The sequence below is a fragment of the Rissa tridactyla genome, chromosome 4 (genome assembly GCF_028500815.1).
Source record: "Rissa tridactyla isolate bRisTri1 chromosome 4, bRisTri1.patW.cur.20221130, whole genome shotgun sequence".
In the NCBI taxonomy this organism is placed as follows: Eukaryota; Metazoa; Chordata; class Aves; order Charadriiformes; family Laridae; genus Rissa; species Rissa tridactyla.
The window spans coordinates 29,760,296-29,787,778 of record NC_071469.1 but is presented as its reverse complement, the minus strand read 5'-3'; the positions used below and the strand labels follow the sequence as shown (position 1 = coordinate 29,787,778).

The 27,483-nt window shown below is 42.3% G+C and overlaps 2 protein-coding genes across 7 annotated transcripts in view; one reads left to right on the top strand and one right to left on the bottom strand.

The window, feature by feature from the left end:
• The window catches only part of COQ6 (coenzyme Q6, monooxygenase), a 22,898-nt gene extending 7,960 nt beyond the window's left edge, over positions 1–14,938 (top strand). Inside the window, exons 11-12 of one of the 3 annotated variants that reach the window (XM_054199261.1) lie at positions 18–184; positions 14,735–14,938. In XM_054199261.1, coding sequence (XP_054055236.1) covers positions 18–184; positions 14,735–14,938 — 371 coding nt within the window. Of the gene's footprint in view, positions 1–17; positions 185–507; positions 1,511–14,734 lie in introns of those variants that run through there. The other 2 variants (XM_054199262.1, XM_054199263.1) reach the window with 2 other exon arrangements.
• ENTPD5 (ectonucleoside triphosphate diphosphohydrolase 5 (inactive)) lies at positions 1,997–27,483 on the bottom strand. 4 transcript variants are annotated; one of them, XM_054199268.1, is made up of 14 exons: positions 27,333–27,483; positions 21,591–21,862; positions 20,187–20,266; positions 18,033–18,176; positions 17,583–17,658; positions 15,857–15,892; positions 14,906–14,994; positions 12,132–12,211; positions 10,523–10,584; positions 8,975–9,076; positions 7,951–8,091; positions 7,541–7,597; positions 5,871–5,986; positions 1,997–5,684 (listed from the first exon to the last, which is right to left on the bottom strand). In XM_054199268.1, the coding sequence occupies exons 2-14, from the start codon at positions 21,799–21,801 to the stop codon at positions 5,598–5,600; spliced, it is 1,281 nt and encodes a 426-aa protein (XP_054055243.1). In that variant the 5' UTR covers positions 21,802–21,862; positions 27,333–27,483; the 3' UTR covers positions 1,997–5,597. The 4 variants fall into 4 exon arrangements, with proteins under 4 accessions (XP_054055243.1, XP_054055245.1, XP_054055244.1 ...); XM_054199270.1 differs by lacking the exon at positions 27,333–27,483 and adding an exon at positions 26,878–27,221; XM_054199269.1 differs by lacking the exon at positions 27,333–27,483 and adding an exon at positions 26,365–26,556.

Sequence of the window (27,483 nt, the reverse complement as noted above, 5' to 3'; positions counted from 1 at the left end):
TCAATTATCTCTTCCAGGCTCCTTAAAACATCTGTTAAAGTTTGAGACAGAACGTCAGAGGCACAACGTGTCCTTGATAGCTGCTATTGATGTGCTGAAGAGGCTTTACTCCACAAGGCTGGCTCCCTTGGTGTTGCTGAGGACATGGGGATTGCAAGCAACAAATGCCCTGCCTCCTGTCAAAGTAAGAATCTCACTTTAGTGAGGGCCTTAGAAAGAGTCCAGAACTACTCTTGAAATATAGGCAAGCTGATGAAGATTATTGTTATGAAACGTTTTTTTTTGGTTGGGAAATATTAACTTGTTCAAACTGAGGTTTTGTCCAGAACAAGCCTGAGGAGTTCCAAAATAACTGATGGCTCAGCAGTAACTGTTTTCTCCTGCAGCACAAGGGAAGATAAGGGAGCTAAGTGTCAGTACTCTGTAGTTAGAGGTTACAAGTCATTAGACGTCCTTGGCTTTATTTTGCTATGGAATGAAAATGTGGAACCTTGAACTGCATTCCAGAAATGCACTATGAAAAACCAACCCCATGAAGACACATCTCCCCTAAGACATCAGGTGACTTGACAGATGTGATGTGTGGCTCAAATGAATTACCCGTTTCTGTGCTGTTTTGCCTTGTGAAATTGTTCCCTCATGGCAGAAGTGTAAGTCTCTGTAATGGAAGTTACCTGAGGAAGGCAGCACTGAGCAGGTTCAGTCTTAAACACAGACTCCCTACTTGCAGCTTATCTGCCTAAATTCCACACCATCTTGACCTAGTTGCTGGATTTTCATGAGGTTCTGTAAGCCGCCTGCTCTCAAAGCTCCCAAGCACCCTCAAATTAGATTCCTCATTCCTGGATTTGAATGTTTTATTCTACAAATCAAGTCACCACCTTCCTATTAGTCACAGGCGGCCTGTTTCCTTTGTGTTATGGTTACAGTTAAGACACTGAGTTGAAGAGCAGTAAATTCCTAAGGTGCAGTATCTGCCACTGACAAGGTGTCTTCATTAGTTGCGCCAAAAAGAGGACTATGCTGCTGCTTCAGTGCTCAGAATTTTTTTTCCTGTTTATCTGTTTAAAGCAGAAAACCAAATGAAGAGCTCTTTTTCTAAGCACAGAACTTGTTGGTGACATCTCTGTTTCGTGCTACTTGGGAAGGAAAGGAATGCTGCAACTTCTTTAAGTTTCTAGCATACAGGGATAGGGGCTCTGCACTTGGCTAGAAAGCCTGACAAAGAACTGTTGTCTGTATACATAAAAAGGAAGGCGACTATAACCGCTTTCTAGATTGTTTGGTTATTACTAGTTTACAAGTTACCTATCTTTTTCTTCTCCTCTTTTAGGAGCAAATCATGGCTTTTGCCAGCAAGTGATCTGTTGTCAGTTTGGAACAGCAGCTTGCCAGTGAATGTGTTGCCCTTAACAGGACTGTGACTGACTTGAATCTTTGACTTGTGTTATTTTAATTTAACAATAAAACGAAGGGATTGAGATGTGTATCATCCGCTGGTTCATGCAAATGTTCTGTCTCATCTGCTCTTCTCAAGAGGATTTAGGGTCTCTTCCTGTAGTACCATGATGTCTTCAGCCACAGAACTACCTGTGCTTCTAATTTGGGCCTTTTGAATTGAAGACTGAGGTGGAAAAAGCTCTCTGTCTTTTGGCAAATGCACTGCTGAGTTTTGCCAGCTACAACTTTTTCTGCTTAATTACTTTCAGTTTTCTCTGAAGTGATTTCTAGAGCTGTAATGTCACTCCTGGGTTCTTGGCACTTCCTGGACTCAGAGAGGATGGGTAGTTTTCAGCAGAGGGAGACAACTCATGCTGGCAGACACGTTTTAAAGCTCAAATCTGTCTCTCTCTCACGCTTTTCCCTGCCCTTCTCTTGGTGCTTTATTTAATAATGTTGTTTCTTGTGGAACTGGCTAGTCTTAAGGACTCCATGAAAAAGAGATGCAAGACAACAATACTATATAGGAAAGAAAACTGCAACACAATGTCTTGAATATTGTTAAAAATGCTTTAATTACTAAAATAGACTTTCAAAATATTCTGTCTTAGGTTCCAAACACCAGCCTCCTGCATTAGACATTTGACACTCACAAAATTAAGTGAGCTTACACAAATAGCTGACCAGTATCAGGAATTAACATCAGAAAGAATGAAACATAAGTTTTGAACTGAAAGCCATTAATTGTGCTTCTTCAGTCACTCATATTAGGCAGTTCCTGTTAGTGACTGGCTAAAAGACATTACGAAGGAGATAAAAATCAGGGCTGCAAGTGGAACTTTTCTCTTAAAAGGCTGCTTAGTCTTTAGTTAAGCTAATAAATAATCTCATTGCACCAGGGTAAGTGTGAGGACTTGACTGGCTTCTCTAGATCCCCCACCCACCTTGAGTAGTTCAGATGTAAACAGCAGGGGCTCAATTCTGCAATTTCTTGCAAAAGAAACCTTTGAGCAGAGTTTTTGTTTCTCTCATGACTGCAGGATCAGGCCCCTGATAGAGAGCAGCAGTTTTGCTTCAGTTAATGAATTGTGCCACTGACAAAGGAAGGCCCTGAGCATTCAGATTTAATGCAACTTTGGTACTGGGAAGCAGATGCTCCCACCTAGCGTTTGTAGTACCAGAGTCTGAAGCGAAGAACACAGAAAAGAAACTTCCTATGTGTGGTACCTGTCTTGTTCTAGGCCATCCTCCCTGCAGACAAAACCAAACCCTTAAGTACTCCTCAGGGCTAGTGTCTGTTCAGTTGGCAGAGAAGCTGCTGCTGCTTGTTCCTTACACATAACATCCCACCTTCCCTTCCTCTTTCAAATACAGCCTCACTGCTCGTGGCTCTGCCCCAAGATCTAGTAAGAGTTTGCGACAGCACTGGCTCAGACTGAAAGAAGGCTTTTGGATTATTAAATTAGCTAGTTCTCAGCAGTAACGCGGCCTGGCTAGTAACCACTGCATCCTGCTCTGTGTTCTCTGAGAATACAAAAGTGAGTAGAATTGTTCACTGAAGACAAAATGAATGCGTTTGCAGGCACCTTGTTGTGCGGATCAGACCATATACCAAGTTTTACCAAACACTAGGAAGGGGAATAAGAAATGTGTGTGGCTGAGAAGAGGCCACAACTACTTTCTTCATGTTCAAACAGACGGTCCTAGTGAGGAAGGAACAGAACTTTGGTGTGACACTGAGGAATTTCCCAACATGGATCTCAAAACAGATTCTGCTAAGGAGGAGTACAGGTAGGATGAGCATTTCATATTTCAAAGAAACAGCCTGAATTTACAGCAAGGTGTCAGTGGTGGGACAAGTGTCGGTAGCTCCATCCCTTACCCTTGGACTCTTGCTGCTGACTGAACTTGTTCAATCAAAACCAGGCCTTGCACCCTAGCGCAGTAAAACCTGAGATACGAGAAGGGGGGGTAGCTTAATCAACCACAGTCAAACCTGTGCTGCTGACTATCGGAAGCGGACCAATGTTCACAGTAAGGCAAATTTTTAAGTCTTCAAGTTGCTGGCAAGATTAGTGAGGGCGTGAGTGTGCTACTTCCTCCCCTTGCTGGGAATTACCAATTATTTTCAAATCCAGTTTGCAGAGAAGGTAGCATGAGGGCAATCTTTGGTTTTACGGAAGTGGGAAAGGTGTGTTACACCAAATAGGTGACTGCAAATGCCTGACAGGAACACGTTCATCACAAGAGACCAAGGGATAAAAGCTTCCCTTAGTCACATGAGTAACACCTCTCTGTTCTTATGGTTGGGGCAAATTCATCTTTACCTTACACATTCCATGGTGGACAGAAGATGATAGTGATTTTTGATGAGCTAGCTGCCAACTATTTAATGGGGTAGAAAAAGTTGCCTCCGCAGCTGTTTCTATTTAGTACAATGCAAGGTCCACTGGGAGCCTCAAGATACTGGAGCAATCTTTATGTTCTCTACAACCAATTAAACACAAAAATTAGGATCCTACAGGCAAGCTTTCTAGCCTGTCTGACAACATGCTTTATTTAAAATATTGATCTTTCATTGCTTCTATGTGTTTGGTGTGAAAGAGAGGGCAAGACTGACCTTAAATTGTTACTCGAATAGCTTCATGCTATCCTGACAGAAGTCTTGGGCTTCCTAAAAAGCTGCAACCCCTTCGTTGGATGCACTGTTCCTTAAGTCCTGCTGTACATAATAAAAATATCTTTAGAGCAATGCAGGGCTGCATACACCACTTTATGGGTCCAATTAAAGAGAAATAAAATTTAAAACAATTTAAAATTAACAAGGGATAAGAAAGCAAAGCTACTTCTGCTCTTGTTCTTCCTCTGATTCTGATGCTAGTTCCACTCTACCTCTTTTCATCTGTTAAACAACTGAAAAAACCAACTTGTTTCACTGCAGCTCTGCGTTCAGAGGAGGTTCCGAAGAAGAGTGCAGGAAGCGATAAGTCCCAACTTTCAAACGCAGCTTAGGGCTCATTCTGACAAAATCGGCTGTGGTGTTCTAACACCTCACTGGCCCAGCAGGTCTCTCCAGGCTGGGCAATGCCTAGTTCCCTTCTGCTTGCCAGACTTGACTCTTTGGTGAGCTGATTTAACTCAAGTTTGGTGTTGTGAATTGGTTCACTAAAGAACCTGAGGAGCATCAGAGAAAAGGCGGTTGTGGGAGTGCCTTGCTGAGAGCAGAGAAACAGAACTGCCTCTAACGGCAAAGTGAGCTATCAGACCAGCCATTTCATCTGACTGCACTCTTAAATTTTCTTGTGGGTGTAATGTGACAAGCATTTCTTTTGGCATTGGAGTTTAAATAGCTGGCACTGCTGCCTAGTTGTGCCAGCACAACTATGTGTTATGACTACATGCTAAATGAATCAAGTTATCAGGTCTGGTAGCCAGATGTACGGTGTAGCTCCACAGACTTGTAAACGGCAGGAGAAAGGAACACAAACAGTCAGGCACACATTCTGCTTAGGAAGTGACTGCTGCCTGAAGAAATGCTTGCCAAGTTTCAACCTATGTTTTAGCCAACACCTTTCCCAAAACCATGCCCAAAGTGTGCTTATAGAAGGCCCCTTCTTGAAAGACTGGAATCTTCTTGCAATGTATTAGCTAAGCCAACAGCCAAGTCCTTGGAATGCTGAGGCTGGGAGCATCCAGAGTCGTTCACTTTTCTCTGAATGACTGCTGATACCATCTTTAATTTTGGTATTTAATATGTCACAAGCAAACTTAAGTTATGTATGTTTAAAATAAAAGGGGGAGGGGAAGTCACGTGTCTAGTCTGCCACCATATGCCAGGTACTCTGTGCTTCTAGCAATGGGATGCTATACAAACGTGCTGGTGAAAGCTGGTTGTGAGCCCCTTGTGGATACTCTGCTGGAGTTTAGGCCTTTTAACTTTCAGAAGGCAGCTTCTGGATCATTTATGGCAATGACAATTATAAATCATACCGTGGCAACTCTCATTATGCACGATGCCAATCCGGGGTGAAGATCAGTTCTATAGCTGCGGTCCATGTTCTGCTTTGTGACCAATTCCAGCTGAACAATGTACCTGGAGATTTCAATTTGCTTTCTCAGCCTTTCAGAAATGCTGAAGTCCACAGGAACGTCACAGCTCAATAGGTTATCCCCAGGGACTGCAGTAGGTGAAAAGTAGCACCCAAAGTCCAGCTTGTCTCTATGTTGTTCACTTTCTTTGTTAACTATAAAGGAAGAAAAAGAAGTTGTTCCCAACAGTTCTCTAAATTCATATATTGCACAGATGACAGCAACTACATGTAATGACTCTAGAAAGGCTCAGTAGATAATTAGCCAGAAAAATGAACTGATGCATGTTGATTCATGAGAAATTTGGAACCTGGCTTTGGGATTTAACTGCTTTTTCTCACCTGTAAGAGCGTGTTGTCCCTAAATCCAAACCCTTCCTTTAGTAAAGCAGTGATGTAAGTGAGATCCATGCAGAGGAAAGGACTGGCTGACTTGTACCTCTCCATGTTATCACAGACTAGACAAGAAGAAAAAAAAAAAAAAAAAGGGGTCTCAGCAAAATAAAGCTTTCAACTACATTATACATTTGAACTGACCTCAAGCCAAAGCCTACTAAAACAAGCCACCCGCTTCTGTTAACGGGTACGTATGACACATGGTACGTGCTACACAGCTGTTCTATGATGTTGGAGAACAAATCATAGCAGTACTTCCAGTTTCTCCTAACTCCCATCATAAGTACATATGTTATTACAGCAGCATAATCCACATAGCTCTTTTGAAGTTTGAATCTTTGCTCAACTGATAACTGGTAGGGAGTTGGTTATTACTTAGTCTTTCAAGAACACAGTGTCATTTGTCTTCCTTGTAATTCAGTCTCCAATAACAGATGGCTCGAGTAACGGACTCCATGTTGTCAGTTTCTTTTGTGTTTTGTTTTTTTTTTTCCAACCACACGTGTCCAAGGACATGGAAGAGGCTACTGCCCAAATAACCACTCCCTCGCTGCAGCCAAGTCAAGATTCCACAATAAGGGTGACAGTGACTGGGAAATGGATTTACACTAAATGTCATCTTCTGGACCTACTGTTACTGCCCTGTTCTACAAGCATCAAGGGCAGAGTTCACGTATTTTTAGAAACTGATCAGCAGCATCCTCCCTCTATTGAAATGAGAAGGAGGAGCATTAATTTGGGATCACAGAGTTGATCTCCTGATGCTCTAAAGCTAAATAAATGGTTTCATGGTGTTAGATAACATCTTAGCTGCATCTTTGGAAATAAGCTCTGCCAGTATCCAGGGATACTGGGAACACAAACTTTAGAGCTTAATCCCCCTATTAAAAGCTGAGTTTCTAGGGAGATTAAGTTTAACTGAAAAATCATTAGAATTTAGGTCCTATTTTAGAAAAAAGTCAGTCCTGAACTACATAATTAAGCAGCATCTGGTGAGAAATAGTCTACTAATCATCATGAGGATGATCATAATTCAGAGGTAATGTCTTGTTCTGTAAGCTAAAGTTTTAGCCGTCAGTAGTATGGCAAGGTGGGAGCTCTTTTTTCACAGAAGGAGGTACAAAACCAGAATAAGCATTCAGGAAAAAAGTCAGGGGAGGGAAAGGAACGCAGAACAGGCTGTCGACTTAAACGTTTAACTTCTGCTGTCTCCCTCCATTTTTTTAGAGATTAAAAAGGGTTTAAGGTGACTGACTTACAGAAGTCAGCACTCTCCTAAACTCAGAGTTGTAGTGTGACAGAAGGATCTCTTGATACAGCAATTTCACTTTCTTTTGTACTGAAATTTATGAACTATCTCCCTCCTCTCCTGAACAGAGCTGTGAAGCTGCTAACACTTTGTTTCCCCTCACTGCTCTTCACTACTTTCTTCTGCAACAGTTATAGGTGTTGGCTAATAAAAGCCCTGTAACATGACATGGAAGGTATAAATGGAATAAAGGTTAAACAAACTTTTTTTTTTTTTAAAGTCAAACTCACAGTACGTACTGCCTACAGACATTCATATTTTTGTTATTTCTCACCCCCACCAGTTTCCCAAGTCTCATGACTATTACCTTCTTTGGCTTTTCTTTCAAAATCTTTCACTTCCAGTACACCTCCCTGTTCATAATCTGAAAAGGAAGAGGTGAGAAAACATCATCATAGAGCTGAAAGCATTTGTTTCAACATCTAAGTTGACCCTAGGGTGCAACTCGGTGATGCTGCACTAGGAGTGAGATCTGTTGGTAACAGACGACAGAGCCACAAGTGTTACGAGCTCAGAGCACAAGTCTCATCTGCTGAACTCTGAACATCAAACTGCACTGACGGATACAACGTTCATTTCCTGAAGGCATTTTGTGTATTTTGTCTTTCTTAACACCATTCTTTTTCCCTGTTCCCCATGGCTCCAGCCTCCAGGGTTCCTCTGTCTACCTCCTGGTTGACATGCTCACACATAGTAGATTATCCAAAACCAATTTACCAATTAGGTTGGTGTCAACTGCACGATCATAGTAATAGGAGAAAGCATAGAAGGAACTTCCACGAATCTCATCTGGTTGGTGCAGTTTCCCTTTGACAACCTTGAGTACTTCCAAGTAGCAAGGCTTGAATCCTGTTTCTCCTGTCAGGACAAACACAGATGGGGTGAGCCAGAGAGGCACGTCCAGGAGATGGAAGAATGAGTGGCAATAGGATTAAAAAGAGAAGAAGTAGAGATTAAAGCATCAGAAGAAGTGAGAAGAGCTTAGATATCCCTTCCATAATCCAGCATGGCATCCACATACAGCCAAGGACTCTAAATCACCATCATCAAGTGGAACCGTTTACAGCAGATCACAGCAGTATCTGAAAGGTGCACTGCACAAACTAGAATAGGTGCATGAAAAGCTTCCTCCACATCAGGCAAAACTCCCACTGTTATGTTATATGGTCAGCAGAATCTCATTTACATTTGCTACCACCTGCTAGATAAAACCTTACTTTCCCTCCCCATCACATCATCATTTTATCAATCCACTCCACACACACCAAATCTGCAGCTCAGCTCTCATGTTCCCCATTGTAAAACAAAGCAACACCAGTCACCAAAGGCATCTGTTCTAGTCACTGATGGTAGCAGCGTCACCCTCTGTATACAGCATTAGGGATAGTATCTTAAGAAACAGTTCCACAAGTGAGATATGCTTTGGCCAACCAGTTATTGTACCCTAACACAGGCTGAGTTTTTGCACTTAGCACAAAGCCTCAGAAAAAAATCTCTTATTTGCACAAGTAACTCTTAATGTTTTCTATAAAGGTAGCATTTGTAATAAGAGATCACAGCCAGAATATGGATAATACAGGCCAGCTACTCTTACAGCTTCAGATTTTTCTTTGGCTCTGTCAAAAGTCTGCATCTATGACTGGACAGGTATCCTTCATAATTCAAGATGGAGTTTTTGCAAAGGAAAAACTCAGATTCTGGAGACAAGACTTATCTTACAAGAAGCAACAAGTCTCTTTACCTTCTTTATTGCCACCATACCGGTATTTCACTCCCCCAAAGTGCCACTCTGCCTCCAGCTGCTTTGGCAAACAAGAACTGCGGAACATTTGTCCATCCACAGCTGGAATGAAACCAGAGGGGTGAATCAGAAAGGATTAAATTTAACACAGTTATTGATCAATACGCAGAACCAGAAAAGAAAAGCCTGGAAGATCTTCATTAAGGTCTTTAAGCAAAAGTACAGAAATCTGAATTGATGGATGCTGCACAAACTGATTATGAATTAAGGACCAGTCTCAGTCTGGAAAAGTTGTGTCCATTTTGTCCTGCAAGCTGCAGAGCTGCTGTCCTTGTCATTTGTTAATGAAAGATAAGTGGTACAAGGATATCTGGGTAATGGCTGTTCACCACAAGAAACAAGCGAGTTAATAAATTAAACACACAGATACACAAACCTTAACAAACAGCAGATAACCGAGACAAACAAAGCAACTGAGCAACAAAGACAAAAACCTCCCGAGACACTGATCAATGGCCACTACAGGATCTACTCAATGTGGAACCCTTGAAGGGTTCAACCAGAAATACTGTAACTGATAAGAGCAAAACATGATTACTGTGGCCAGCACAGGTCTCACAGAAAAAGGAAACTTCTGATAGAATGGTTGAGGGGAATTGTGGGACTGTGCAAAATTTACTATGGGATGTTTAGGGGAAGGCTCAAAGGCAGGGAAAGGGGGAATCGAGGGATCAGGGAAGCGCAAGTGTGGGAAACAGAGGGGACAATAAAAGAAGGCAATCACAACTAAGCAGGCAGCTGGTCAGTATGTTTTTCTGGCTGAGCCATGTAACCAACCACTGCAGTGCGTCCTATCTTCTTCTTAAACCCTATTCCCAACTATTTTTGATTTGGGTACGCTCCAGTAATTAACACAAGTCCATCTAGCTGAGACGTAAGAATCCGGAAGGTGGACAGAGCCCAGGTCCAGGGCAGAGACTGGACAAGAGGCCCAAGGTCTGGGCATGAAGACTGGAAGGATTTACGGTTTGGGTCAGAGACTGGAAAGGCTCAGGAATGTGAGTATGCATTCAGGTGTGTGTGATATGCTCGTGGACTTCAAGCTAGACTAGTCAGTGAATACAACAGGAGGTCTGGGGGAACATGGTGGGCCAGGCAGATAACAGAGAGACCTATAAAGTGGGTTTGGCCTAAGTAGCAATCCTTAGGAGAAGGATGTATCCATGCTGTTTGTGTTTCTGTGGATGCTTGTGAAGCTGTGTGTTTGCAGCTGAGCATGTCTATATGGTGTTTGTATGTTCCCATGTGTGCATTTCTGAAATTTGCACTCAGTCTTGCTGCTGGCTGAGCCTGGAAACAGGGAAAAGCAGCTGCCTCACAAGACAGCTCCTTAACAAGCGGTAGCCTGTTTCCAAACAGATCTATACCAGCGAAAACATAGAAAAATCATGAGATACAGAAGTGAAGACACGGGAAATGGGCTGCTGACACAAGACTAAGTCTAACCATCTCTTCAAAAACCTTGGATGTTTTATCGTACGAACATACCTTCCATATTCAGGGCTCCAAGCGTTGCTAGTCTGGCAGCTTTTAGTCCAAATCCCAAATAGCTGCAAACAACAAAGGCAGACATTACAGTTTTAATTCTTGCACATCTGGTATGCTTCACCCATAGCCTCTTCCTAAATCCTGGAACACCCAAACCAAATTTCCTCCCTCTGCTTCCCACAAGTCTCCCCTCTCTAAAACAGAGAGTTCCCTTTGCCAGAACAATCCCAAGTATCAAAAGAGTGACCAAACCCAATAATTACAGAGCTGTAAAATGGGAAAATCTAAAACCGCAGAAAGTGGTTAGAGCTGATGTGACATTTCTACAAGACGCTCATGAAAAGCAAAAATGCACAATCTTAAAAACAAGGGAGAAAGAAGGGTATGTGAGGAGCACATGGGGAATTGGATGGCCATTCTTATGTCACACACATAAGACTATGTGCTCGTAGGGCAGAACTAATAGGAAACAGCAGAACTTCCCACTAAATGGGAGCTGCTCCTTTGTGTGAAATTCACCTCTGTTTGACTCCACGGATTATTACTGTACTCATTACAAGCTAGGATATGACCAACATTTATGAGAACGTCATTACATGTTGCTGGCTTCAGCAACACAGCTAGATTAAAAACGTGTTGGCCCTTCATTCCGATCTCTGTGGTTGGCTACTTAACCCTTTAGTCATGTCAATACAAACGTTCATAGAATAATCGGAGTTAAACTAACCTCCAGCTCCCTCATTTTTTGGGGGATGATTTTCAATCCCAATTATTTGAAGTGATCTAATGGACTGTATTGGTGAATACTGCAATCAGTTACATCAGTAAATGTAAGCAGTAGGAGAGGAGGACTATTAAACCAGCTTTGCTGTCAAGTAAGCATATTCTGTAACCAATCGAGATGATAGTCTTCACCCCACCGATAACAGGCTGAGACCAACTCTCTACTATACATGGTCAAGTTCTCATCGGACTGTTAGTCACGCAGTTAAACTCTCTGGATTCCACTGCAGATATCTCAGAAACTTGTTAGCTTAACACAGTAAGCACAATTATATTATTCCAGGCCAAGTATCCCCTCCAATTGGTTCAAGAATCTGTTGTGCTCCATGGTCTGTATCAGCTGCCTGCAATTGTCTCTCTTTGGTGTACATCAGTCTAGGTTTTACTTTTTGTCCAGTTGCTGATGAGATGTGCCATTTCAAACTAAGAAGGAAAAAGGCTCAGGAAGGTCCTCTTTCCCAATCTCTGACCAGGTTTAGTTCTGTCTACTGGCACGATATCCACCTTTCTGCTTGGTCCAGAATATTTGCCTTGAATCCAGTAATAACAATTCTTCTCCTTAAATATAGTGACTCACAACGCTTCCTCTGCATTTGACAGACTGACTGATACTCCCTTGCAGTGATATTAACCATGATCCCGGAACATTTCCCGTCAACTAATGTCACGTTCCACTTCAACTAATGTTTCAAGCAGATAAGAAAACTAGTAAAAACGTCGTGGTCCCAACAGCTGGTAACGGGATGACATGGCCATTTGTGGTTAGCTCAGGGGCTGCAGAAAGACTGATTTCCCCAGTGGAGACAGCAGCCTTTTTGCTCCTCACCTGTGGGTATAGAGCTTGTAGGTGCTATTAAACATTTCAAATGAGGTAAGAAAATCCCCAGGGGTTTCCTTCAAAGTTTCCTAAAAGTTAAGTAAAAGAAGAAATCTTTTAGTCTTTATTATGCAACAAAAATAGCGAACTTTGATATAATATTACAGATATACCCATAGGGTTTACTGCACACTCATCTGATCTGCTCTGAAAACAAAGAACAATTTTCCAGTGGTGCCCACTGCGGTAATATCTGCAGCTTTTAACACTGAGTTCATTTACATGCATCTCTGTGTATAATGTATAATAGGGGAGTGCAACAGATGAGGATGAAAATGCTTTCTAACGCAGAATACCTGAATTTTTCAGAGTACTTTCATGCTACTCTGTATATACAGAGTCCCCATTGAAATCAGTTGCACTAGAAGCACTATGAATTTTTGCAAGTCAGACAAGACTTCTCAGTTCAGGAATTCAGAAGAATTAAAAACGCAAAGCATAGGCCACATTTTCACCTTGTTAAACGCCATGCTGATACTCAAGGAAACACCGTGACCACTCGCTCCCAGTCTTAGAGCTGCTTTACCTCCTGGTTTAAGTGCCTTCCTCTAAATTAACCTCTTGTCTCACCACCTCCTGTTTTCTTCCTTCCGCTCATCCCTCTGTGTGCACCTCTGCCCCACTGGTACTCACTCCCTACCTTCTTGCCAGACTGTCATATTCTTGTGATTCTGAACCAGTTTAGGGCTCATTTAGTGTTCCTTTGTTTCCAGTCCTCGAGGTCTCAATCCCAGTTTCTGTCTTTCCTCTGCTAGTGACCTCATTCACCCATTCCTTCTCGTCCCTGTGCATTCATGTCAGACCTTCTCTGTTACTCCGGGCAAAGCAGCGGAACCTCAGAGAGGACTGAAGCTGCAGAGTCCCTGTAGTTACCGTTCGAGTAACCAGATGCGTCAAAAAAACCCACCAAACACATCTGGAACTGTAGAGTTCTAGACAGAAGCCTGCTCGAAGCGGAAAAAGATTTGTCAGTATTCAGCTTGAGTTTCTCCTGAACAAATACAAATTGAAATCTGTTTTGGGCCTCAGATAAATTTTCACTGGAGTGGCAGTCGGATTCGTGACCCAACACACCCAGACTCTGCCATATTTTCAGTTCTGTTCCTAAACCTTACACCACAAAAGCTTTTAAAAAAGGAGAGATCCTGAAAAAAAATTATTTGGAGAAAACAATTGGCTTTTTTCATGCCTTACTTTCAGAAAAATGTAGAAATCGTCACACCCCTTCCAAGTGAGGCAGGCACCAGACAGACAACTTCATAATGATTGTGATTGGTTTTTAGTTGTTTATAACTCTGACAGTAATGCCATGAAGAGCATAACACAGCTCCACACAGTTACCATTATATGTCCTCTATTTGTTTGTAATCTATATTTCATTAATGATTCTCATATTGTTACAATATTTTGTTCAAAACGAATACAAGAGTAAACATCTGATTTCCTCAGATTCCAGGAAGGGGGGGGGGGGTAAAAACCACCTCTGCAAACCAAAGGGTGAAATCCCTGCTAATTTTGTCAGATAGGAAAAACTCTTCAGAAACATACTGAGCTATGTATGTGCTTTTTTGTATGAACATGACAACATCAGTGAGAAGCAGACATAGCGTACAAGCAGGCAAGGTAAACCTTGACTCCACACTGCCCTACTAATTCGCACCATTGGTCCTGGTCAGTAGCAAATCCTTGAGGCCTTTTCCTGCAAGGCTTTAAGGAGAAGTTTGAATCCTGAGCTGCAGTTCAGCCTGCTTCACAGCTCTATTTATTCTCCAAAACCCTGACATGCAACACCCTTTCCTCTTGGTCCAGTGCCCGCTTCAGCAGGTGTTATCAACACAAAACAGAGGGCAAGCCTGGAGTACTTCAGGCGTTGCTGAACAGGATAAGATTGCACGTCATGTTTCAACATAGCCCACCATTGCAGAATTAAAACATCCTGATGTGAAAACCACATGTTCTGTGGTCCCCAAACACCCTTTGAGAATCTCAATTTCTGTAAACAAAATGTGTTAAACAAAGGACTTCTTCAGAAAGAGGGACAAAACCAACTTCACACTATCAAGGTACAGAATGCTCTAGTGCCCTTCCAATACCCATGACATTTTCCTGTGCAAACTTTAGACCTGGGTCCCAGTTCAAACTGCTTCTAAAGAGCTATAGCATTCCTGCGAAATCCAGCAGAGACGGACTGAGGGACAGAGAGAGGAATTCTCAAAGAAGAAATCGATATGAAAACAAAGAGGGATAGGCTGTGCTATTATAAAGACATTTGCCCCATAAGACACCCCTGTCTGCCACCCCCCAAATTTAGTGAGGATCTGCTATCAGACAGGGAGAAAAAAAATACAAACCGAAAACACAAACTCAGAGCAGAGCCTATATTTCTTGTAATACTGCAAGAGCACTCCCTGGAAATGTTTTAAATTTATTGAATACAAAATAATTATCTGCATTAATGGGACTTTCCCTGCCTGGGTCTAGAAAACAAAAACTGTTTCTCTGTGGTTTTACCCACTTGCTTGCTTTTTTTTTTTTTCTTTGTTGTTATCCAGGCTCCTTTGTTTGCAAGCGCCTGTAAGCCAACTGCTGATGTCAAAGGGAAAAGAAATACAGATGTTCTGCGTGTGCCAGTGCTGACAAAGCGATATCAGGGAGCACGGCAGTGCTCAGGTCTCTCCAGTGGCCTTGCAGTCCCAACCCGCACACATGTAACCACTCCTCACCTCAAATTGTGGCAGGAATGTGATTTGGGTTGAGGCTCCTCCCAAGTCCAGAGTCCCAACAGTATGCTGGTTCTGGCCAGACAGCTGCCCTGCAAACAACATCATGATCAGAACGGTCCCAAGTCCACACACGCTAAAACGCAGATACTACATCTATGTACAAGAAACCAACAAGTTATCACATTATCACAGCAATACTGGAAGGCTGAGCTGGCCTTCAAAGACAACAATCATCACAGAGAAAAGGTAGGCAAACAGAAGGTATTACAAAAAGATTCATAGGATTTTCTTCCTTGATTCCAATTTCACTTCAAAAGGGACAAATGCAGATAAATCTCTTAGATATCCAGCAAAAGCTGAAAGTAAGAGACAAAGTATCTCCTGCAGAAGACTGTCAGGGAGAGTACGTTAATTCTGTAACCACCATACAGCTGGTCAAAAGCAGTAGGAGACGAAGGACAGTAAGAGCAGAACCAGCTATTATCATTTCTCTTCACCCAGAGCAGCTTTTTTCTTGCTCATGTATCCACTAGAGTACTGATTTCCTTTTCTCTTCACCAGACTGCGTTCCCAGAACATCTAAGAGCCAGCAGGGCTAAAGCACCAGTGCATTCCCCTGTTACACAATTTTAGTTGCATAGGTCATGCTGGGATGAAGAACATTGTAAAACCTTGTTTCCCACCTTTTAACAGGTTAGCAGTACCACTCCCCTACATACGTCAGAGAAACCAGCTTGTCACTGCCTCCCAGTCCTGAGTAAATCCCGGCACCTTCTGGATTAAGACGCCTCCTTCTTACTACAGGTGTGGCTCTCCCCCAGGGACACAGGCTGCCCAAGCCAATCCACTGGTGCCACAGTGGGGAGGAAAAACAGGACACGGCAACAAAGAGTGATCACCTCTGCAGAAGAGACTCAAGTTCACGTTTAGAGAGAAGTTAGAATTAACTACCTGTCAAAAAGTTCACAGTGATCCAGGCTAAAATTCCTGCAGAGTGAAAAAGGAGAGAGGAAAAAAAAATAATCACCACTGATTACTCCCACAACCCCCTGCCCACCCTTACTACCCCTCCACATGTTTCTTATTTACCCGGAAATCATTACTAACTTAACTGCCCCATAGTTCAGAGATCAATACAAACTTATAATTTAAGTGATATGACGCGTTATTGATTCATTAAAATGTCATAAACTGGGATAGGTAAAACATTTGTAACATCCATGCAACTGCAGCATGCACAAGTCATGTCTATTACCCAAATACCCAAACAACATACGAAGAAGTAACAAGCTGATACAATTCACAAGTTTCCTTGGGCACTTCCCCCCCCACACCCCCAGCATTTCATTTTTTAATTGGAAAATTGCATACACACCACTCTGTGTTTTAATCTTGTGGTTTCTGTAATTACACTGCAGACATAGTGGCAACCCGTAAAACACAAACAACTCCTCTGACACCAGCAGCTTGCTTGAGACTGGCACGATTCTCACCCAAACGCAGGCAAACATAGAATCATAGAATTGCCTTGGTTGGAAGGGACCTTTCAGATCATCTAGTCCAACATGTGACAGTAGAAGTGGCAGGATTTTAAACTAAATCCTGGCAGGCTATGCTGTGCTCTTTATGCCTCATTGGTCCTGCTCCCTGTCAATACCACACTTCTCCCTACCGTACAATTCACCTGTCAATCCTGGGTTAATACTATGCATTGCACCATACTTAATCAAATACTTGCAGACTTTGTTACTTCTCCTTTTCTCTTGGCCCGTGCGGACAGATTTTGCTCTTTAGTCTTCCTCCATGTATTAGTTGTTTAAACGTTGTGATAACTCTTTTTGCTTTCCTTGAACACCTTCCAACCTGGCAATATATTTGCCATAATGAAGCGTTCAGAACTGAATGTAACATCACAGATGGCTCTTATCACACATCCATACAGAAGGATTATTGCCTGCCTATTCTCCAAGGTAATACGTCTGGATACAGAGCCAAAATGTTACAGTGGCCTCTTCTGCACTGCAAAATCATCACTCACTCCAAAGCTACAACATAATTCACCTTTCTTTGTATTTTAGGTTACTTGCTTTGCTACTTTACTAGCTGCATTTTTCCAATCAGAATATTTTTTAATTATTATTTTATTATGTATTTAATTATCTTTTTTTTAATACTTGCCAATTTATCCTTTATTTTCCTTTAATATTCACAATGCTTCCAACCTTAACTCAAAAATTAATGAGCTAATCATAACAGATTATTTTTAATGTCAATATTTCAGAATTTACTAGGCACTTTCCACAAGCTTCCTAGCTTGCTATCTATCGTCACGTAGCCTTCCAGAGGCGGACAACATCTTTTTTCCACCAGTTCTCAAGAGCAGGCTTCAGCAGCTTAGCCCTGCATACTTATTTCTGAGATAAGGTTCTCTTCTGTGACCTCAGAAGGTTTTGGACGAATCTTCAATCTAGCTAACTCATAAATGTCTTTGTGTGTCTGCAACAGATGACCGAGTAATCAGCACCTCCTAGTAGAAGCAGGATTGCGTTGTTTCAAACAGGGCTAGAAACCTTTTATTTTTTCCCTTAGTTTAGTGACCATTTCCCTCTCATGTTCATAGGATCTCCCTTTCCCCCATTTCTCTTTGCTTTTGCCTTTTCCTCCTTCTAAAACATACCTTCATAAGACCCATCCATGATGCTAACACTGTCCTCTGGAACAAGAAATGGTGATTCCTCAAAGACCTCTTTCACCTGAAGAAAGAAATAACGATTATATTCCTTGGTCTTGTTCTGCTCTGAGAGTGATGGAGAAAGTTTTCTTTTTCACAACAGTAGAAAATATGACAACTGTGTGGAGTAGACACTATTCTTCCTCTTCCAAGGGCCAGGAAAGAAAGAAACAAGTATCATAAGTCTCTCTCCCCATGCCTTCTGTCCACATCAAGACAAGGGATTTCAGGACCATAAAAGAAAGTCTGTAAAGTCTGGGAGTTTCATGCTATCGTGGGATTACAGCCACTTTTCACAGCTGAAATTCCCTTGTGCTAAATAGAGATGGAGATCTGAGCTGTGAAAAATGAAACGGGGAGAGCGATACCAGCGCATCCAAAAGATCTTAGTATTACCTCTAAAAGCAGAGCCTGAGCTTTCTCCTCCGAGAGCAAGCGCAGTCCAGCTGTGGCTTTTAACACTACTGGGGTCTTCTTCCACAGATGAGGTGGCACAGCATCTATAGCCATGTCCAACAATCTTTTGACAGTTTCAGCACCCTAAAAGAACAAAGATACTTTTCTTATGGTTTCCTCCTACAGGCCATCAGAAAATAGGCCTCCCAATTTTCCCTCAACACTAGTGAAAACAGTATTCAATAGCAGAAGGTACCTCACTCACACCCAAGATAAGTATAAAAACTGTGCTAGACATCTCATTAGAACCTTAAAGAGAATGTCGGCATTGGAAGGAAGGGTGCATGCAGAGACAGATCTTAGGCGAGATAAATTTCATTGTTTGTGGAAGGTATTTTTTGTAAAGGATGAAGAGAGGTGAGGGAACTGATTACCTGACAAACCCAAACATCTTGCAGTTCAATAAAACTAAACGGTGTGATTACTGACTTAAGTCAGAGGGAATGTCTGTAGATTTCACTAAATGCAATATAAGAATTCCAAATGTGTCCATAGCAAGTAGTGTAATTAGAACACGAGCTGTAGAATGGTTACCACATGAGGTATAGGCATCACTGCTGGGCTCTCGATTATTTACACAGGCACTAGCAATAAAAATTCTGATGTGAAATTTCTAGAAACTTCTTTTGGTGTGAATTCTTCCTCTCCTACCCAACAGACTAGACAATTTAGTAAAATCATGGGAGATTTCATCAAAGTTTAAAAAAATCCAAAAGCCATTCACTCTTCCATAAAGTTTTTCCACTCAAATTCCTGTAGCACTGAATGCAGCTGAGGAAAATCAGAAACCTGAAACTCCCCCTATGGTAGCCCCCAACTCCAGTACTGCTAAAGCACACAAGGCAGAGTATCTAATCTCCCATTTCTCTGGCACCTCCTTTAGCTTGTGAAAGAGCTTACTGTCAGTGCAGGGGGATCTGGGAAATGGCACCTTACTCCAAGGCTGGCCCCGTGTATCACAACAACAGGATTATTTTAGCTATCTCTGCTCTGTTGCTCATTTCTGACTCCTGATCCAATAGAGTGGCATGAAATGAGTGCACTGCGCACAAATTCACAACCACCCCCATTTGAAAATAAAGAGGATGGCAGCTAACTTCAATTTCTTATTAAAATTATAAATTTATATGTTAATTAATACACATGATTGCGGAAGACAGAACTGTCTGACTGTTTTGGAAAACTCTGTATAAACAAAACAACAAAAGTCCTGAGGCAGTAGAAGAGTAACTGCCTGTACCCAAATCATTATTCAGCTAAAACTGTAATCAAATATTTGAACTGAGTATGACTCAAGCAAGTCCTACATATCCCTGAGCACTAACTTCCAAGCCATGGTTCCATAGATAACACCAAAGAATCAAAACAAACAAATGATTGGAAGTCTGATGGCAGAAGCAGAGAATACACTCAGAGAAATATTAAGGCCTGACTTAACCTGCTAAGTGCATCTTTATTCTTCCCCTTCTCCACAATTTATTAACAAAAATTAACTTTTGTAGAAATGACTATACACACAAAAAAATTAAGCATTTTTAGGAGTCAGAGAAATGAACCTTCTTTGATTGTCAGTGTAACATGACTAGAAAAGAAAACCCTTGCAGTCGTCATCCCTTACATCTAAACTAAACAAATCTCAACAAAATGTGCCCATTTTGAACTGTGACCAGCACTGAAAATTTCAACCAAAAGGAAAAACTGAGAAAATTATTAGTAAATGAGACAGGAGTATATGTTTACTCATATTTGGGATAGCTGTAGGGGAAATAAATATTGAATATGGATGCTGCTAGAGCAAAAAATCACTTTGTCTTTGAAATCCTCATAGGCACATAGTCTAGTTATATGTAGCATTTAAGCAATTAATTAAGCCATCGTTCCATTGATGAAATACGTAAAACAACAGCTCCCATTTCACTGTGTAGAAATTAACTCACAAAAGTAGAGCGACAGGTTTAGAGAGCCAGCAGTAGAACCTTTACGTTTTTTCTTGACTCTCTGCAATTACAATTAGTAATACTTGAACTGCTTGGTAGATCCAACTGATATTAGCAGAACCAAGGCCAACTCACAGGGAATGAAGGAGAGCCTTACCTTTTCAGGCTGATCAGCAAATGCAGAAAGACCTGGCTTCACAGACTCAAAGATTTCCCCTTCCAACTCCGGAAGGTCTTCTGCACAAACAAAACATTACATGAAACAGTCAGCAACTTGAATCTTTTTCTTTAGTTTCAAAAAGGTTGCCTGCAACCTCTGTATAGTGACTATCCTTGATTTCCCCTTGCGAACAATACTATTCCCCTCCTAAAACAAGCACTGCTCCTTCACTTAAGGAGCATATTTAAAAGAATGTTGCCCTTGAATCCTCCAAGTTCACAAACAATTTATTAAGAACGTATTATAATTAGCAGTATGTTCACTTTGCGTTTATGAACTACAATGAGTTATAGCAGTGTAGTATGACTGTTGCCTAATCTTAATAACATTTACTTCCCTTTCTGTCCCCAAGCTAACTGTGAAATACTAATTCATATTAAGACAAACACAGTCAACTTTGATTATTCTTAGGTGATTCATCCAACTCACAAACACAGAAGAGAGCTGACTGGGCTCAAGTACTTGCCTACAAAGACAAACAAGTGTGACCATTGCTCCCAGAGCAGCTTGGGTCTAGAAGCTATCCCTGAATATTGCATATTACAAGAGATGGACGTTGTACCAGCCCTTCCAAATTAAGGCTGAAATCACGTGAAGCCACAGAGGTACTATGTGTGGCCCTGAAGGGCTTATTAGCTGAGTCACATCAGCCAGCCTTCCACCTTTGCAAATCTGCTGGCTCACTGTACCAAACCTAATTCACTCTCTTGAATCCTGTTGCGTGTGCAGACAACTTGGGAACCTCTGCACTGCATCAGAAGTAGATATATTGCACTGTGGTATATCTGCACACACAAGTTCTCCTGGGAATTGCTCAGACCTTCGGTGCTTTTAACTCCTTCATTTACTGATTTTAATTCGATACAAAATGTGACATATAAACATATGCAGAATTTAAGTATCTCTTGATATAATTCAAGGTAACATGAAACTTGACAAAACCAACATACACCTCTTTCCAACTCAATCAGACATTCTTTTAAACAGGTGCATAGATGAAAATCTTTGGAAATTCAGAACTCTCCAGCATACCCAGAATTAAACCTCTGAGTTTCAAAAGATATTTTTAGGGCAAAACACCACCACAAATGGACAATAACCATCTGCCAGAGGACCATTTGAAGGATAAACTGTAGAAATGGTCTAGCGGAAGATCTACCTGCCCATGGCAGAGGTGTTGGAACTAAATGATCTTTTAGGCTCCCTTCCAATCCAAACCATTCTACAATTCTATGAAATCTTCAGTTGTTCCCAAATGCTGTGTTGGCAAGAAAGACTCTTTTAGGAAGCTGGAACCTAAGTCAACATAGTTCAAGTGCACAGACTGACATGGGGTCTTACCTGGGCTCTTCTGCACAAAGGTATAAATGTGAATCCGGGTTCCAGTGCTTCCTGCGTCAAACATTATGCCATAAAAAGTGTTGGCTTTGGCATTTATAGGGCACATGTTAGGCGGAAAGTAATCCTGAAACCACATGTTTGAATGGGAAATAACAAAGGACAAAGAAGAAAATGCCAATGCTAGAAGGATGGGAAGTCTGGAAGTTGCCATCTTGCCAGGACCCCTTGAAGCAGTCAAGCATGGATCAGCAATCACAGAGCTGCAGTAGGTCCTGTAGATGAAAAAAAAAAGCAGAAATGGAAATTACCAAGAGCCCTCTCTTTAAAAACTCTGTAGGGGAAAAAAAAATAAAAAAAATAAATCGGTGTGTACACATACATTCTGCCCTTTAGATGCTTTTCAGCTTCTCATCCAAAAGATGTGATTTACTGCACTTAATGCTACAACTACATCTAAATGGTTTGTTCTTTCAGAGTAAACGTTTCTCCATTTCCCAAATGCAGTAGAGTTAAAGTAGTTTGCTTCCCAGTATTTCTAGTTTTGACTTTATTTAGACAATTTTTTTCTCTGATTTGGCTTGAAGGTTCTTGACATTTAGAGTCCCCAGAACCTCCAAAAAGCCCAAATGTTAGCCGAAAAGAAGCATCACCGAAGGGGAGCTCAGAGCAGAAATGCTTTGCCCTACCATTTACACACTTAAAATGCTGTGGCAGAACACAAGTGTTATTCAGAGTCACAAACAAAGAGAATTTCATCTCGGGCTAAGAACAGCTGCTGGGACAGATTAGGGCACAGAGCGACTGATGGCATATCCTTCCAACAGCATCCTCATCCCCAAGAAAAGCCTGTACTGCACACGAGGGACTGAACTGTAAGGCGCACCTGGGCTCTGCCTTGCAGTATTTTTCACACTTTTCCTTTCTGTCTTGATCTTCGTTTTTCATCATTTTCTCCTGACACCATTTTCATTTTCTGAATTATGAAGAAATCCAACAAAACTCCACCACACTCTCACATCTAGACCAGTTGCCCTGAGCACTCAGGTTGTTTACACAGCTTCAAACAACAGCTTCTATAAGCCAAGGCCCCAGGGTTCTGTGATGCAGTACTGAGTATCAAGATACAACTATACCTCCTCTGTGTTAACACATATTTCCTTGCACATTTTTTTTTCCTAAAAAATTCTAATAAAGCAAAGATATGGGCACAGAAATGATAGGGTTCATTAGATGCCCAAGTAAAAAGGAGGAGAATATATAGCTATCTTCGTTATTTGCTTTTTAAGGGCAGAAAAGAGCACGTAGCCAGATGCCCCACCATATGCAGTATCACCTGCACTGACACACACACAGCACTCAGCACGCAGAAGGTGCAAATAGCTCCTTATCATTCTCCAGACACTTGGCGACACATCCATCCGCCCACAGCACTGAATATTCTACCCCATATGTCTGTTCATCTGCTCTGCCTGAGACCCTCACCTGCCTCTAGCCCTTACAGCTGATTGTCTTTTAGCGATCTGCTCAGCCCCACTATGTTCATTCTCTTGAAATCTTTATTTGCTATCTCTATCCTACATTTATTCATTCCTAATGCCAAGCTCTCTCCTTTCCTTTCTACATGAACCTGACATAGACATCTATTTCCACACACCTTTCTCCCACACCCAAAGAACTCACTTATCCTCCACTACCTTTTAACCCAGATTTAGCCCTTGTACAACTTTTATTATTTCCATCCTTCATCTTTGTCCCCAGTTACAGCAAAGCAAGATTAACTTTTACCCATTCTCAGTAAACAACGTCACATTGAGTCATTCCTCCAGCATCTCTCTAACTTACTCAAGCGTTCAGCTACCTCTATGGCAAACAAAATGTCACAGCCCACTGCAGAAAGGTAACCTTGCCTGTCTTCTGTGAACTTTATTTCTATCCTCCTGTTCCTAACAAATGCAGAGAGCTGTGGGCAGAAGCACAAGTTCTTAATCCACTCTGCCTTAGCAGCATACTCTGAGTAGAGGAAGAAGTGACTTTACCATTCCACAAATAGGCAACAGCCCTGACCACCCTCTGTGACAGATCAATTCCAACTGCAGTAATTTCTAAAGCATTCACATTTTATGTGAAAATGTGTAAACAGTTAGTTCTAACCTGTAACAACTTAAGAGTCCTGTCCTGAACAGCGTTCATGAAAAGCGCCGAGCCATTTGGCAGCTTCATAGCTATAGATTTGTACTAAGATACAGCTGGCATTACCCACGTTTGCCTCATCACAGCAAGGAGGTCTACTGAAAATTCAAGAAGCTGCAGTGTTTTCACAGAACATAAGCCACATTAGTGAGTGCTACCTTCCAGGTGGCCAGAAGAGGTGTTGTTATTCTCATACAATGCAAGGATTTTGCTTACTGAACCATCACAAATACAACCCAAGCACCTGCCTTAAGAACAAACTCCAGAGTCCTATTACAAATGGCACGTGACACTTATGCAAGCCTCAGAATCTCCGATGATCCGAAAATATCCAAGCAACTGCCATCATTAACACATACTTTTCTTGCCAGATGTACTACTGGATGAGCCTTAGCGTCCCATGAAACACTCTCTCATTAAGCTTCTCTTCCCTATCCCTTCTCAGACATCCACCGCCACTTCACACTTTCCATTCTCTACTTCTCCCCTGACTTTTTTGCCTTCCACCTTTGTCTTCCTAAAAATGAAAAAATAAAATTCAGGATTTTATTTTTCTCCACCCTTGTTAAAAATGAAAAAAGCACATTGAGCCTCTTCAATGAGTGGTTCAGACCATTTAACCAAGTGCACTAGCAAAACAGTGTCCCCAAGAAGCATAAAAATAGATGAGGAGAGTAAGAAATTGAAGACAACAGAGGGAAATAGGCAGAGCGTAACAGAGGTGGCAATGGAAAAGGAATTTGTAAAGAGAGGGTCAGAATAAAGAATGGAGGAAAAAAAAATAGGGTAGAGGTAGACAAGGGATTAGTCACTGAGAAGGAAAAAATATTTCCAAAAGAGTTCCTCTCAAACAACTTAAAATCCTAGCTGCTACTGGAATACAACACGATGGATAAAATGAACAACAAACAGAAAGGAGAAAACAAGGTAACAGTAATATAAGCACCAAGATCATTAAAATAAGCAAGCAGTTAGGACCGACAGTAGGCTCCACTTACTGCCTTTATAAATGAGCAGTAATAATCAACATCAATCGTGAATACGTTAGGCACACACCTGAAGCAGGATGGAAGCAACAGCTATTCCGCTCCAGAGATTCCTAATGAGAACCACCTTGGAGCGCGGCGACAAGAGACGCTGCCCCTGCACTTCTTCACCTCCGCTTTCAGCTAGTAGGAGCGCACTACGCTATCAGGCAAAGCATAAAGTCACGGAGGCACATAAAAATATCAGGCGAGCTGCTCTATTCAAATTTGAGTTTATCATTGCTCAATACCAGCAGAGAAACATGCTCAGATAATTACACGGCACGAATCTCAAGAAGTTGAAAGTTAACCGAGTTCAGCAAGTTAGTAAAACATTGACACAAACATTACAGCTGACCTCAACAGCACCACTCTGAGTCCAGTGACCCAAGGTAGAACGCTCGTTTCCCAACACAGAGAAACACATGTAAGTATCATCTGTATGAGGCAGATTTTAGACACTAAGCCAAAAAAAGCTGAAGCACATCCAATATAAAGATTTGGGAGCTACACAGACTGTACGATCCAAAAATATGGGGATGCTGCATAGAGGCTACCAAGACTGAGAGCGTAAATAGGAAGAAAAGAAAAAAGAAACAAAAAAACCCCAACCAAACTCTCCTTAAACAACAGAAGTAAAAAAAAAATGCCATAATTATAATAATAAACCTTAAGACAGCAAAACACAACCTTACTTAGAGTTCACCATACACAAAAGCACTGGTAATTTTCAAGACAAGAAAGTCTCACCCACGTTCTTGGGCATTTCTGACAGAAAAACATGCAAAACCCAAAGCACAGCAAGAGGAGCATCTCCCCGTAAAAATGAATGAGTCTGTTGTGAGCGGAAGGAAAAGCAGTGTGCCTGAGACACACAAGAATTTCCCTTCTGTTTCCTAAAATATCATTGGGAAATATTTGGACATAAAGAAAAATATTGGAAAATAATTAGATATATTTAGGATACATAAATACTTATATTTTAGGTAACAAAATAGATAAATCATGTAATTAAATTCCTATTGTTATTTATTGCTCAAGCACACCAAAAATCATTCGGAATGGAAGGTCTATTTTCTGCACTAAACCAGGAGCAAAATCTATTTTCCAGATGAGCAGCTCTTACCGTAACAAGATCTATTTCCCAGATGAGCAGCTTTTACACATAACACTCACAACGAGACAAATACATTTTTACTTCTTTTTTTTTTTTTTTTCCCCCGCAGCAATAAAAAGTCTTTACAGTTTTTCTGGACTAATTTTTATCTAATAAAAAAAATGAAAGCTTCCTTGGACTGTTTTGACAAAAAAATTTAAGCTTCTTAAAAGTACACGGTTTAAAAATCACAATAGAAAGAATTTATTATTTATTATTTATTATTATAATATTTATTATATTATAATCTATTATCACAATAACTGAATTCACTGGCAGAATTTCCCAGCACTTCCATAAAGATAGTGTCACAATTTTCTTTGCACACATACGTTTGGGGCAAAACTCTGGATCTAGAGCTTTAAATGTTAGAAAAAAAAAAACCAACCCACAACCAACTCACAAACACGCGTTATCAGCAGTCTTAATCTTCTTTTTCCCGTCCTCAGGCTCCAAGTACACATTATTTATTTATTCTTATTTCTGGCCAAGTGGGTTTTCAATTTTCCTAATTAACGGGAGCAAGGCAGCTTTCCAAGGGACTGCCGTGTGAGCCTGACCCTCCTGCGGCGGGTGTCCCTTTACAACTGTGTCACTGTAACCCTGCGGCGGGGGGGGGGGGGGGGGGGGGGGGGGGCGCTGGAAATAACATCTTTTGTTGGACCGACCAGTGTTCTCAGAAGACGAGATTTTGGGTGCGGAGGGGGTTTTTTTGCTTCCACCTCAGCCTGGGGAGAAAAATCCTGCAAACCGCCGCGTGACACCCCTCTTCCCGATCCCAAAGGGCTCCAGGGATCGTTTCGTTTTTTTTTTTTTTTTTAAACTTTTATACATCTCGACGCCGAACCGTTCTTCCTTTCTCCACGCCAAACAGCCACGATTTAACCCCCCCACACACACCTAAAAAAAACCCCACCTTCATTTTCTCGCCTCCGCGGCTGCTCCCCGGGCCCGGCGCTGGGGACGCCGCCGCCGCTCGCCTCCCGTGACCGGCACCGGTAACGCTAAGCAGAAACGCGCATTTTTCTCCTCAATATCCCCCCTCAGCTGTCGCTCGACCGAGACAGCGCGTCCTCCTGCCCGCCCCGGGAGGCGACGGCGGCGCCGCCGCGGGGAGTAACGGAAACGCCGCCGACTTGCGGAGCTCTCAACGCCGCTCCCCGACACCTCCCCGCTGTCCACATCCCTCCCGGGAAGCCGGCGGGTTCACCGGCGGGACGGCGGCAGCCCCCGGCCGCCCCCGCCCTCCTGATGCCGGCGCCGTCGGCCCGGGGCGGCGGGCGGGGGTGCGGTTGCCATGGCAGCGCGGCGCTGTCACACACCCTACCCCCCCCCCCCCCCCCCCCCGCCCCCGCCGCTGCGCGCGCTCACCGGTCGCTGGGAGCGCTGGCGGCGGCGCCGCATCTCGCCGGCCCCTGTGTGTCACGTCAGCGTGACGCGCCCCGCGTGACGCGCCCGTCGCGCGCGTTGCGCGTGGCGGGCCGGCGCCGTCCGGTTTCCATGGGGACGGGCCGCTGCCCGC

What these genes read in the sequence shown, in the direction of transcription:
- ENTPD5 (XM_054199268.1), bottom strand. Translation starts at nt 21,801, where the DNA reads ATGGCAACTTCCAGACTTCCCATCCTTCTAGCATTGGCATTTTCTTCT. An exon ending in CATGGATGGGTCTTATGAAG is followed by an intron (nt 15,893 to 17,582) that starts GTATGTTTTAGA and finishes TTCACTCTGCAG; the next exon opens with GAATTTTAGCCTGGATCACT. An exon ending in TACAAGCTCTATACCCACAG is followed by an intron (nt 10,585 to 12,131) that starts GTGAGGAGCAAA and finishes TGTTGTTTGCAG; the next exon opens with CTATTTGGGATTTGGACTAA.